Here is a 14,554-nt window from a genome sequence, read left to right on the forward strand (position 1 = left end):
TTTACACACCGGTATACTCCCGACACAATTATGCATTATGCACATTGTCAGACTGTTGACCTATCGATGAGTTGGACTATGGATCGGTAATGACATTTCATTAAAATTACATTTTGTGACCTCGACCCTTAAACAACCTCGATCAATTATATTTGACGGGATCGCATAATTTTTACTTGCTAATTACAAATCAAATATTGATAAGTATGTGATCATTATTTCGGAGTAATGTTAAGATGCTTTTTTGATAAATATAATATCGTATTTAATTACATCACGCGCACATTACTATTAATCTATTGTCGTCATCACATCGTTATTATTATTTCGCTATCGGTGTTACCGTTGTTATCATCTCTATCATCGTTGCTCTAGCCATTATTAATATTAAGATGCTTTTTTTGATAAATATAATATTGTATTTAATTACATCATTATTATTAATCTATTATTGTCATCATCATTGTTATTATTAACACAATATTTAAAACAAACGCGATCTATTGTGCGTAGTAAATATTGATCGTATATATAGAACCGTGCAAAAAGTAATGAACAACGAACAAAGTCAGACTATATCGTCTGCCTAATATAATGCTATACTACTTTGCTATAAATGATTAAATTATCTTTCGCCAAATTTTTGTATAAACTACAATTTCAATTTGCGATAAAAATAAGAGTTCGTTATTACATACAATCTGCTAATTTAACACACATACATATAATATTTTCAACATAGAACAAATAATATAGTTATTATTTTTACTTATTTGATCAATTAAAATATTACGAATATATTATATAAATGTAAATTTAATTATTATAATTTTTCTTGAATAAATACTTAAATTCTATTAATTATATTAATTTGTAAAATATTATTTAGGAAAAAGATAATTGTATAGATAAGATTAATAAAATCGATAATAAATGTAAATATTTAAATGTTTCAAATTTGTTGAAAACATAAAAATTAAAAAGCAAAATGAAACAAGACGAAACACGAGTCAAAGTTTTCAATCTTTTAGCAATCGCCATAATTCGAACAATATTAAATTGCTTAAAAATTATACTATTTATACTTATATTATTATTTGTATGCTAAATCAATAATGAACATGTACCTGGTACATGTACGTGGTAGTTGCGACTATAAGAGACGCTTTATACAGACGACGGCCTTTCAGTAGCCGGCGTCTCTTTAGAATCTGTCAGCGTTGATTTTACAAAGCGAGAAATGAGCAAGGAAAAAGCTCGATAACGAGTGGTTTACGTCGCATAACGAGACAATAAAGCAACTTTGCAAAGCGAAATGTCAAGAGCGCGATACGTTTCTTCTCGCGCAGCATGAATTTTCTCAACCGCCGAGTTTCGAGGCTACGATCTGCGTTGCGAAATGGTTTTGCAGAAGAACCCTCGATATATAGGGATGGGACAAATCTATCGTTCAGAACAATGTAAAAGTGAAGGGACTCTCGCAAGTAATTTACGTAATGCGTGCAACGATAGCTCGTTTGACACCTGCCGATATTTAACAATGGAAGATTCACAAAAGCCCAGTAGCGACTCCTCGGAACTTTACCTTGCTTTACCTTGATATAAAGCGCATTGTTCGGTGTTTTGAATTTTTGTTGAACAATCGTTGCCTTCTCACGTTCATCGCAGCTGTTGTTCGTGTCTATTTATTATTTGCGCGATGCATTGTTGCAGTAGAAAATAATATTTTTATTGAATAGAGTTTTATATCTATATGTATCTGTTTATTCAAATTTATGTATTTAAAAATATTAATTAAAATTCTAAATTTAAAAATTTCTGAATTTAAAAATAAAAGTTTATTTAGATAAAAGAGCGCACAGTTCAAAAGAGCAGAGATGAAAGAGAAAAATAATTAAAAGATCAATTATGATAAAAAGAGTTCCATTACGAGTTCCGCATTACAGATACAGTAGAAATTGGAGAAAAATTTTAAATATATAAGTAGGAAAAAAGAAAGAAAAATAAAAAGCTAATAATAATAAATATTCAAATAACACGAGGAATCTTCTTATTATCAACATATCAAGCAAAAGTAAATCCTGAGATAAAACCAAAATTGAAAAAAAAGAAAAATTTGTAAATATTTAAATATATTACATATAAGAAGGAATAGTAATATACATATAAATAATTTCTCTTATTTTTAGAAAAAAAAATGATAGAAAAGTTTAATACAAATGTGTCCAAGCATATAATGATTTTATTCTACAATATTTTTACAGTTTCATATAAAAGAAAAAAAAAATGTAAAAAAAAAATCATACACATTCTAATACATACATATATATATATATATATATATATATATATATATATATATATATATACATGAATTAAAAGATATCTTAAATTAATATTGATATCACCATTTTGTACGTAGACGTCAAGCGTAGCGCTGAAAGATCAAATCTTTAACGCAACCAGGGCGCGAAGAAAAGTTTAGCAGAGGATAAATGCGGGATTTCTCCCGTCGTCATGCACCAAAATGAAAGAATATGCCGAAGGAAGTAGCGAAAGACGAAAGAAAGAAAGAAAGGACCATCGTGTGTTAGCGCAGGGTGCGGGACGAGGGTGCGGGTGCGGGTGCGGGTGCGGGTGCGGGTGCGGGTGCGGGTGCGGGTGCGTGGACCTGCGCGCGAGCGACCGCCTGGAATTCGCAGCATTGGCTGCGCGAGGGCGCGTGGCGGATCGAGGGTGTCAGTCACAGGCCATCTGCTCAGCAACGAGCACGTAAGTTCGCAGAACCTTTGCCTCACGGTAATTCCGCTTGGCCTCCATCATGACGGGGGTCCGACTCGGGTTATCACGACTCGCCGCGATCGCGTATCTCGACGCGCCTCGAGACGGGCCTGATTAATTTCACCGCCTGAGAGAGCTCTTCCTTTTCGCGACTCCGAAAATTTCGCCGGCGCGGCGGTTTCTGTAATTTCCTCAAAAATGGCGGGTATCGTGCACAAGTTACATCGCGCCCCCGATCCCGTTGGTCCCGCGAGAGGACGATTTGCGAAAGGACGATTCGCGAAGCCGAGTGCTCTTACTGTCACCGATAGCTCGTTTTCGCCGGACGAGCCGATATTGCGATATTTTCGTCGAGTGGTCAGTGAGTTTTCTCGTGAGAGGAGTCCCTTTTCCCTGTCTCTCCTGATATTCGCTACTCTTTCTCCTTTAATATGCTTGCGTTACTGTGCAGCTTTTCGCTCCGATTGTTCCTGAGAATGGATATTTGAGATAACATATATAGATCATTTTTGAGCAAGAAATTTTTCATACAGATCTTGCCGTCTCTGACGGCATCATTCTTTTTCTATCGATGATTTCTGAATACTATACTCACAATACGCTCACAATTTTCCTTTTCGGTTGTGTTCTCAGCATATAGAATTAATTTTGATTGTTGAGATTCAACCTATTAAAATGCATTTTTCTTTGAGAATACATTTTATTATCAATTAAATGTATTTCGAAATAATATATACACACACACACACACACACACTTTGTGTAATATTTTTAACAGAATAATAAAATATTATTCACATAATACAAATGCATAATTCTGCATTTATCTATTTTAACAGATTATAGTCTTCTTTAATAACATGAGTTTCGCGATAGAAATATATTTTGCAAGTGAAGAAGAGTTTACGATATTCATTAGCGAATGTTATTGCTGATGTTAAGTACGATGCTTAGAATACAATGCCGTCGCGATTTGCCACGCATGAACAAGACACGCCCGCAGAATTTGCATTTGTACAATACAACGTGGAATAGTGGCCGGCTAATAAAATATAGACGAGTTTAGTTTGATGTTTTCATATGGGACTTTTACGAGAGAAATCCGCTATTTATGATCCTCCTACAATGTGCACGTGTAGATAAATTTTAAATTTTCAAGAGAGAAACACAATTTCTCTTGCAGCACATCTTTCCTTATAAATACATAAATTATCTTTTTACAAAATTTTACAAAAATATTATAATAAAAATGAAAATTATATAGTGAGGACACGGTGTATAAAAGATGCAATTTTTTATTCAGAATTTTCGTTCGATTACATTATCTCTATGAATTGCATTTCACGTAATTAAATTGCTTGTACAGTACTCAAATTCTTAATAAATTAATTGTACATATTATATATATAATTACACTTTTTTCAATTCTATAAACAAAAATTAAAATAAAACAAGAACATTATTCTGGACGATAAGATAATCGATGAGAAGATATAGCATACAATAGACTTATACATCATATTATATCTTACGTAAGGTCATATAATCTCTTCCTAAAAAGAAACATATATTTTCAGATCATTAAAATTGTGTTTTATACTTGGATTTCGTCTTAAAAATATTGTCAGGATAACGAGATTTCTTTCAAAATGAATTTTGAAAAATTTAACAAGCAAAACCTTTGATTTTTGCATTTTTTATTCATTCAAGAGCAAAAGCGATATCAATAGATTGGAACGTTCCCAGCATAAAATTTACAGATATTAATATCATGAAAATGAAAAGTGGTTACATTATCGTAATTGGAACTTGCTATGATATATTGCAAGTACTCGCAAGCATCATCGTGTAAAGTATAAACGCATAAAAATCATAAAAATTTCCAGGGCTAACGCGAAATATGAGACTTTCAAACCAGCTTTTAAACTTTCATGTCGATAAAGAGCGTTTAACGAAATTACATTGCATGTGTGTCGCATGCGGCACAACGGTAATTGCTTAAATTATACGCAACCATATTTCGTGGGAAAATTTTAGAGATGAATGGTAAATAATGAGACATTTCACAATTATCATCTGTTACTATATAATTATTAAATTTTCGGCAAAAAACAGATTCTTTGATGATATGAGATAAATTAAATTTTTCAAAATACAGTATACAAAAATTTCAAAAATTAAATTTTTTTTTAAATACTGTGTAATTTTTCGGTAAAATCAAATTTGTGAGAATTGTGAGAATTTCATTATTAATCAAAAGTAAAGAGTATATATAAAAATAATAATATAGTAATATAACAATTTTATTATATGTATATTATAATTCAATATTTCAATGAGATAATTTAATTAATTACGTATATTGTATCATAAAATTTTTGTCTTTACAATTTCAAATCTTTTTTTCTTCTTTAATTTGTTCATTCAAAAACCATTGTATTTTATAACTGAGATTTGTTGAATAGGACTTCTCTATTGTTCGATATTGACGAACAGTTTATAAGTGATTATTCTTTTGGATTTTCTGCAATATATTGATCCTGTCGAAATTCCATTGTTCTCCTTTGTTTTTTAACAAACAAAAATATATCATTTTTCGCTTGTGTGCCTCGATAACTGATACATCATTTTTTATTTGCATCATTTTTTTTATTTATTTTTTTTTTGCAATTCATTGATGTCGTTGAAATTCCATTGTTCTCTTTTGTTTTTTAACTAATATATCATGTTTTATAATTCATTGATGTTATTGAAATCCTATTGTTTTCTTTGGTTTTTTTAACTGATATATTACTCTTGCAATTTATTAATGCTGTCAAAATTCTATTGTTTTCTTTTGTTTTTTAACTGATAGATCATTTTTTATGTGTGTCTCGATAATAATATCATTCTGAGCATTGTTTCCTTTTGTTTTTTAACTGATCGATCATTTTTTATGTGTATCTCGATAATAATATCATTCTGAGCACTATTATCAAGGAAGTAATTCGATGTGAACGCGATAATACGAATATTGTTTCAATTCAATTAATCAACATGTAACACTCGACGTCAACGTAAAGTGAATGATTTTACGTAGTTCCACCGTTTTCCATCCATCGTGCAAATAAATGGCGAAATAATGACTGGGGGAAAAAAGCGGCGCGTTGACAGATATCGTTTCACAAAGGGCAAATAAAAGCATAGAATTTCTACGCTTTCTACGGAAACTAACTGAAACGATAAATGGTAAAATTCTGCTTTCTGCATCGCAGGTTTGAATCCCGCAGTTTTATTCAATATTCAATCGATCTCGCAAATACTTGCATACATTCGTGGAAAGCTTATCAGTGTTTTACACGTGCTATGTAGAAAGAGTGATATCCCAGGTCGACTCGAAAATACTTGGAATTCTTGTTAAACGACACATGTACATTTCGAATTTAACAAAAGTTAATACCTATTCATTAATAAATATTTCCATTTAAATAGCAATTGATATTAGCGCTATCAGTTTATTTTACTTTTCTGTATAACTGATAATTAATATTAATTAATATTAAAAGTGTAATACGTATGCAGAAACACAGACATTACACATTGACATGCACACACTCTAAAAATATTTAGATTGATTTCTGAATTACATTAATTTTATATACAATTTTTCAAATTATTTTGTATGTATCGAATTATATCATATCATATCATACCATATATCACGCACGCAATATATATACCCGTTATTTTTACTTATTTACATACATCGTGACACAATGAAATTTAACAAATTTCAATAGTCCACATATTTTCAAAATTTAAATTTGAAATGAAAGAATATTATCATATTATTAGAGTGTAATTATGTTATAATTGTAAGCATAAGTGAACGGTCAATGGCAGAAACGTTTTGCGGCCAACTCTTGTGCAGTTCGATATTGTAAGTAGGACGTGAACCTGGATAATTGTGCGCGCGCATTCGTGTGTGTTATACATACACATATTTTCGTAAATTTAAACACGAATCTTTATTTTCGTACATTCAATAATCGTGAAAGCGGGACATTGTGTTTCTAATCATTGGTGTTAAATTTTGTGATCAGCAACGTTACGTACTGCCAGATTCATCTAACAATAAATGTCAAGATATAGCTTATTAGTGGCAACAGGTGTAAATTTAACATGTAGTAAACTTCCGGTGTGTGTGCTATCTGTCAGTCCATTGGGAAAAAAAGTTTACTTGTTCGAGGCTGTGTGTTACATTGATAAATCCTCGTCAAAAATTTTTCATCTATCAGCAATATTTTGACAATGCATTGTTAGTTTCTTATATTTACAAAATAAATGTGTTATAATAACTTTATCAACTTTTATTAAATGAATATTTACGCAATTTATTTATTAAGACAAAGTTCTTTCGTCATTTTTTAATTAATCAATTGCGCAATTATTAATTTAATAAAAGTTGATGACAGTTATTATAACACATTTATTTTATAAATGGACAAAAATCCTCATATATATTCATTAAAATCCTATTCATTAAAAAAATGAATAGGATTTTTGTCTATTTACAAAATAAATAAATTTTAATAACTGTCATCATCTTTTATTAAATGAATAATTGCGCAATTTATTCATTAAAAAAATGACAAATTGGTCAGAGACTTTGCTCTTAAAATATTTACCGGCAATTTAGAAATATCCTGTACACAGTAAAAAATTATGCCTCCATATATATGTTAAAATTTTTTTGAGTTACTACATTTTAATTACTACTTGATTTATTTCAATGTAAAATTACATACAAATTATTTTTATAACGTTTTTATGTTACATTTATATCAACTGCTTAACACTTTGTGTCTCTTAAAAATAGAATATTATTTTGAGTATTTTTAACACATCATTAACAATCATTTTAAACAACATGTCTCAATCGACATGTCTCAAAGTCGGCTAAATATTCTATATAAGAAAAGTTAAAATAAATCTTTAAATAATCACGAACTTAAAAATGTTCTATTGACTCACAAGTTATAGTACTTTTCCATACAGTTTTTAATTAATTTGTATGTTATTTTTACATCACACCTAAAGTCACAATAGCAAGAAACAAATTTAAAATATTGTGTCAATTATTTAATATTTCTAATTTGTCAATAAATAACACATAACGAATGAGTTATTTTAACTTAAAATTTAGAGTGGACTTTTTGAGACATACAAAAGATTAGCATTTTATTTTTTACCGCGTATGTATGTGTGTATAAAATTTTGTCTTGACGGCAGATACGGATATTCGCGAAAAATATGCATTAAATATCGCCTGGTGCCCGGGGGCAAGGACAGATGCAGCCTATAGAAAGTTAGGTTTAGGTACAGAGGTCGGAGGTCAGAGATCGGAGGTCGGAGGACGCGGAATGATGGTCGGAGGATGCTAGGGAGATGAGGGAGTGAAGTGGGAAGAAGGGGACTGCAGCCTGGGAATGATCAATACTACGTATACCAAGTTCCCGCGAGAGTACCGAAGATGAGTGGAAGAGTACGAGAAATTGAACGTTTTCGATTTGCAAGAGTGACAATAAAGCCCTTCGCAACAGAGGGACGGTATAAAACGATTCTTCTACCTATGTTTAAGATCAGTATTTTCGTATAGTGTTACGTTCTCGGAATCTTAGAATCCTTCTAAATCGATTAGGGGATTTTTCTACATTTTTTAACTATTATATCCACTGTTACAGCCACAATATTTTTTAGGAAAATTTATATACATGCACATATCACGGCAATTGGCGGATTTTAATTACGTTTGGAGTTCCGGGTTTCACGAATCCACTGCATCAGAACGCGGATACGCAATTTCAGCTTGTTACTATTCCGCTATTCCGCTCTCTCTTTCTCTGAATTTTATCTCGACACGTCCATCCATCATCTCCTGACCCGCTAGTTTTAAACAGTAAAACCTTGTTATGCCAAGCTTTATCTTTTAAATTTAATTTTCAATTTAGTATCATTTTATTATAAAAATTTTCGCAAAATATCGATGGTCGATATTTTGCGCCAAGTTTTGCTTTCGACTAACAACAAGTTTTATTAGTAAACTTGAAATATAAAATAACAAAATTTTATTAAAAAAGATATTTCGTTCTCTATTATCGCTACTTATATTATATAATTCAGAGAAAATCTCAGAGAAAGAGTTTTTTAAATTTCAAGAACTCTCGTGAGAAAAAAAAGAGAAAGGGATAAAAACCAATGCATGTAAATGAGGAAAAAAAAATGCATAAACTAAATTTTTAATGAGTAAATTAACCAAGCAAAACCAAGTTCGAAAGTAAGTTCTAAGTGCAGCATTTAATAACCGAGGAACAGCAGTATTTAAAAGATTTATGTCGGTGTTGTCATTTTCCTCTGCTATTTTGTAAATTATTCTCAAGGCACAGAATAATATACCACACATTATTCATCCTTCAGTAGAAGAAAACTTTCGACGAGATTTATTCTCCAATTTTTTCCTTCTTTTATTATAAAAGCCGTCCGTTACGTAACTGAACCAGTCCAATGATTCGCAATCGACCTGATCAACAATGAGCGACGGAGGCTATCATATTGTCACACGAAACGTTCGACAACGCGCGCTAAAATATTAAAGATTTATGTGAAACGCCCTCAAGATTTTCTCGCTCTTCTAGATAGATAGGGAGACGTATCACTCTTTCTATTTGCCGACGGCAGACGGCATGCATACGGCTTGTAGAACAACAAAGCTCCTGGTGGAATAACCATTTTGCTATCGTATTGTACGAATGTGGAATTTTGTATATGCATTAAAATGCTGGCAATACGTAGCGTTGATAGAATATAGGATAAACTAGAGTATGATGGCCATACGGAAAAGATGGCTATAGGCCGTAATTTTTTCAATAATCGCTACATAGTGCACTTTTTTAGTCATTATCAAAGATAATCGATATTTACAGTAGCTTGTGTGCATACATTGTTCGAAATAACGGTATTGTGAATCTTGTATCATATTTTTACTTTTCACTACCTGCAAAGTTTTTCATTTGTTCACTAAAAGCTGTTAAGCTTATAACGTTGAATAAATTACAGTTAAGCTATCGTAATCGACGTTAGACGTATTATAAAGATATGTAAATTGTTACATGACCTATAATTTTTTTTTCGTTTTCACTATTTTTTTATAAATATTATGGCCACCTTTTCCTTAAAAGTTGGGTAAAAGATGGCCAATGCTTACGTTGTACTATTTTGATATAATATAAAATTTCTATTAAATATTTTCTTTTAATTTCGATACTATTACGTAATTTAAGTTTCAGTAAAGATAATATATCAAACGCTATTAAAAACTAACAAAAATAAAAGTATGTTTTTTTGCATTTTAAAAAACTATGGCCATCTTACTCGAGTTTACCCTATTTTATACATTCCTTCGAAGATATAGAATTTTGTTTAGAGTGATGTGTCAAGATTCGATCTTTTTTTCTTTCATTTATTTTAATCTCCGCTCGACTGTTGCAAATTTATTTTGGTGCTGTACTTATTTTGAAACCCTGATCTTCAAACGTTGGTATACGTCTTAATTTTTGAATTTACCGACGTATTTACGTCAAGAACGGAGCGAAAGTTCAGGTGGAAAGATCAATCGTCAAAGGTTACCATTTGATCCGCTCTATCCTAGTAGTCTCGTGCTAAAAATATAATACTCTTTAAATGCTCCTTCCGCTCTCATCGACTTTTCCGTCGACTCCTCTACGGGAAACGAGCTGCCGCTAACGCGATCGATGATGCGAGTCTCGCGTGTATAGAACGTACATAGATCTTGGCGCAAACAAGGCCACGAGACACCATTCTCCTTCCTCTCTCTCTCTCTCTCTCTTTATTTCTAGATCGATGATCGTAATTAGGATAGCCGAGTACGACGAGCAGAGAAGCATCGTCGCTCGCGAGAGCTAATCGCCGACGAGGATCTCATAAAGGCACCTTCGAACCATCCCGTGCAAGCTCGCGAGCGGCGCGTAAATTAGCGGGAACGTTGGGCAGTGTTGTCGATCAAGGGGCGCGTAAATCACACCACGTCAGGCGGCGGGGCAAATGTTCCCGACGAGCTTTCGCGAGATCCCGCCACCGAGCAGCAAACTCGAAAACAACCGCCGCCGGCAGGAACGTGACGCCGGCATCCTCGCCGATCCGGCTCCGCTTCCGCTTCCGCTTCCGCTTCCGGTACGGATACCGTCGCGATGAAGTGAGCAATCCGCCGATCGGGCTTGTCAACTTCTCCGTGACGATGCGTCGCGATCACTGGCTGTGCTCACATCCAAACGCTTAAGGAAAAAATAAATAATGAATAAATAAATAAAACGTAAACGATAGTGTTCAACGACGTGCGTCTTGCTTCGTCTTCGTATTGACCGATCTCGACAAAATGATCTCTTCGTTTTAACGGGAGACAACCGGAAGCTGAAATTGACAGAGAATAGAAAGAGAATAATCGTTAAAGGGGTCGAGAGACCAAGGCTGCGACAACGACGACTACGAGAACGAGAACGAGGATAACGACGACGATGATACGATAGGTTGGTAGTTAAACGATAACGATAACGGTCTCGATAGAACGAATAGTGCAATCGCGACATATATAGCGCGTTGGCAGCCTCCGCATATATAAATTATCCTCCGTATACACACAAGTATATATACGAGCGCACAAATATATATATATATATATATATATATATATACATATGAAGCAAACACTTGTAAATATTGCGATATACGCATACATACCTATAAATAATAAGCGCGCACGGGCGTGTCGATCGACAAGCAATAGCAGCAATAAAAGGAATATTGTTATCTCGTGTTAAACACTGTCGGATCAGTGATTCCTGTTAAACTGTGTTCGAAAGAGCTCGTTAATTGTTAATCGTCCCTCGACGAGTTGTTCACTTATTTCACGAGGACCGTTGAAAAAAGTACATCGACGACAAGATGGCGTTCGCCGCGGCGAGGATGATCCTCAAGGACAAGCGCAGGAAAGCCAGCAAAGAAGACTTCGCACCGCGAAATCGGAGCAAGGTAAAAATTGCACATGATTATGTTCATCAAAATGAACTCTCTCTCTCTCTCTCTCTTATCATTCACGTGTCTTTCACGCGCTCTTTCAATCGGGCAGCCTGACATTTATCACGATTTTACAATTTACGCACCGAGGGAAATTTTCGTTGAATTTTCACGATTTTTATCGCGTATAGATGTCGACAGAAAGTCGATTCAATTGACATCACAGTCTGATTCTCAATCTAGAGGCTATCGCCCCTTCAAAGTTATTTTCTTTTTACTTTAAAACAAAAATATAAATGGCTTGGATTATTTATATTTATGGGAAGACAGAAGAAGGGAGAGTGCAAACTATATCATTGGCAAACATCGGTATGCCTAAATTGAAATGATATTAACACGAACATCTCTATATCGTGAGTTGTTAAGCGGGAAATTGTACCTATGCTCGAGTTACGACGACAGTTCCCCTTGAAACAGTACGTGAGGAGAAACGACGGTGAATGCATATTAACGGCAACTAGGTGGCTGCTGTCGCACGCGGATCACGCGAGACGGTAAAGTAAACGAGTCGGCTCGTTTTTATAGGGCAATTAATTTCACGGAACGATAGGCATGAGATATAGACAGTGAAACTTATCGCAGTCGTACTTTATAAGGCGTTTAAACGGGACTTCTTATATGACGGAATTACGCCCGTGGAATTAATTGAGAATTGTCGCGCACGTATTTTCTGGTTAAAGTCCACGGTACTGTATGACATAATGAATATAATAATAAATGCAATCTTTAATCGCTTTGCAGAAATTATACGCAGTTTTAATAACATGTTAAGCTACCGTGCATAAAAAGAAGTTATTCCGTGAATTCATCTACGTAAAGTATTTTTAATTACGAATTATGGTCAAGAAAAATATACTACTTGACGTTTTTTAAAGTACATTATTATTAAGAAATACATTATATTGTGAAAAAATTATTACTAAAAAATTGTTTGGAATAAATAAGAATAATTTTACACATGCATATTTGCAACTTAATTAGTGGTGGATTAAACTTGCGTTAAAGAAACAAAGTTACATAAAATACTTTAAGAAGATGACTGGCGATGCACAGTTACAATAACTGCTCGTTTTTTGCAAGAATTTTGAGAGAATTTTTTTATTTACAATGAAAGAAATTATTAGGAGTGTGACAAGAAAAAACTAATTAAGATATTTGGACGTCACAACGATTCTATGAGTGTGATGCAACTACAAACGCAGTTGCAAATAACATAGATATTTGTAAATTATAATTTAAGTTGGTGCTTTTTTACAACGATCACTATCATCGAACAGTCACGACGGAGGGAACCGAAAAACAGAAAACAAAATGTGCTCTAATGCTTCGTCTTCGCACAAGACGTCTACATCAATCAATAATGTTGCGCTGTCCGCATGAACTTATTACAAGTTAATTAATTGAGAAGAAAATTAAGCAGAAATGCGCGTAACTCATATTTCGCACGTGTACGCGTAATTAATAACACGTGCGCAGCAATAAAGGAGAAAGTTTTCAAACGACCGATAATACAACAATATCGACCAAACTTTCACACACATATATGCATGCACGCACACTGTTTCAGAAATTCATCAAAATTGCATAACTTGTTCTGTCAACATTTGAGACATTTTTCCGATACGCGCTCGCTCACGTTTTCATTATTTCATATATCTGCATATTATTACATTTCCAAGATTTAATTATTTTATTTTACTTTTTAACATATCAAATTTATATGTGATTGCACTTTAAGTGTCGTGCACTCGAATAGGAAAAATTATTTACTTTTATAATGATGTCATATAAATTGTATTTGAAAAAATGTTTTATGTATATTTTGCTCTTTTTTTCATTTTTAATTTTTTAACTTTTATTTTGAATTTATTAGAATCTATAAATGAATATATATATATATATATATATGATGTATAAATAAATATTTGAAAGTATAATTCCTAATTACAAAAAAGCATTTCAAATTTATGTTATTTAATTATAAATATATATTAAAGTATAAATATGTATTAATTTCAAATATAACGAGCTCTTATAATTTTGATCTTATAAAAAATCATGATTTATTCATGAATAGAGAAAACAATTATCTAATTATCGATCTAACATAAACCTTAGACTTAACAATTACATATTTTAATTTATTTAAATATATTTAATGCTCTCTTGATTCTTCAATTTATTAATTCAATTTAACAGAGAGGATAAAGTTGATTAACATGTTTTCATAATTTGATGTTAAGAAAAATTAACAAAAATTGGAGAGTCATTAAACGAACGCGATAAGCGCGTGAGTCGAGTTTTCCCTTCAACACCGTGATAAAATGACACCGTTGTGGAGCGAAGATAAATTAGGTCCCACATTAACTAACAAATAGTAGTCGATCTCGAATTAATACACGACATAAACGCCAAGTCGAGTGTATCAGAAAGGAAACAGTTTCCGTCGAAACAACAAAAGTGAGAGGTCGGATCGATCCGTCGCACTTCGCTCGGTAAACCCGTCACGACTCGCCGACGTGACAGCTTCCCGATTTCACGGTCACTCTTTTTCCCTTGCGATAGACTACGTGGGAGAAAGAACGTCTCTATCGTCAATTAAGTCAAGAGATAATTTAAAAGGAACGCTCTGTCCGATGATAGT

General features: G+C 32.9%; 1 protein-coding gene across 4 annotated transcripts in view; it reads left to right on the forward strand.

The window, feature by feature from the left end:
* LOC140676449 (neo-calmodulin) overlaps window positions 1-14,554 on the forward strand; it is a 47,834-nt gene that overhangs the window by 15,302 nt on the left and 17,978 nt on the right. For 2 of the 4 annotated variants that reach the window (XM_072911514.1, XM_072911523.1), the window contains exons 1-2: window positions 2,701-2,772; window positions 10,677-11,865. The exons of the other annotated variants lie outside the window; for them this stretch is intronic. In XM_072911514.1, coding sequence (XP_072767615.1) covers window positions 11,779-11,865 — 87 coding nt within the window. In that variant the 5' untranslated portion in view covers window positions 2,701-2,772; window positions 10,677-11,778. Of the gene's footprint in view, window positions 1-2,700; window positions 2,773-10,676; window positions 11,866-14,554 lie in introns of those variants that run through there. 4 annotated transcript variants of the gene reach the window in all.

This window comes from Anoplolepis gracilipes, chromosome 1 (genome assembly GCF_047496725.1).
Source record: "Anoplolepis gracilipes chromosome 1, ASM4749672v1, whole genome shotgun sequence".
In the NCBI taxonomy this organism is placed as follows: domain Eukaryota; kingdom Metazoa; phylum Arthropoda; class Insecta; order Hymenoptera; family Formicidae; genus Anoplolepis; species Anoplolepis gracilipes.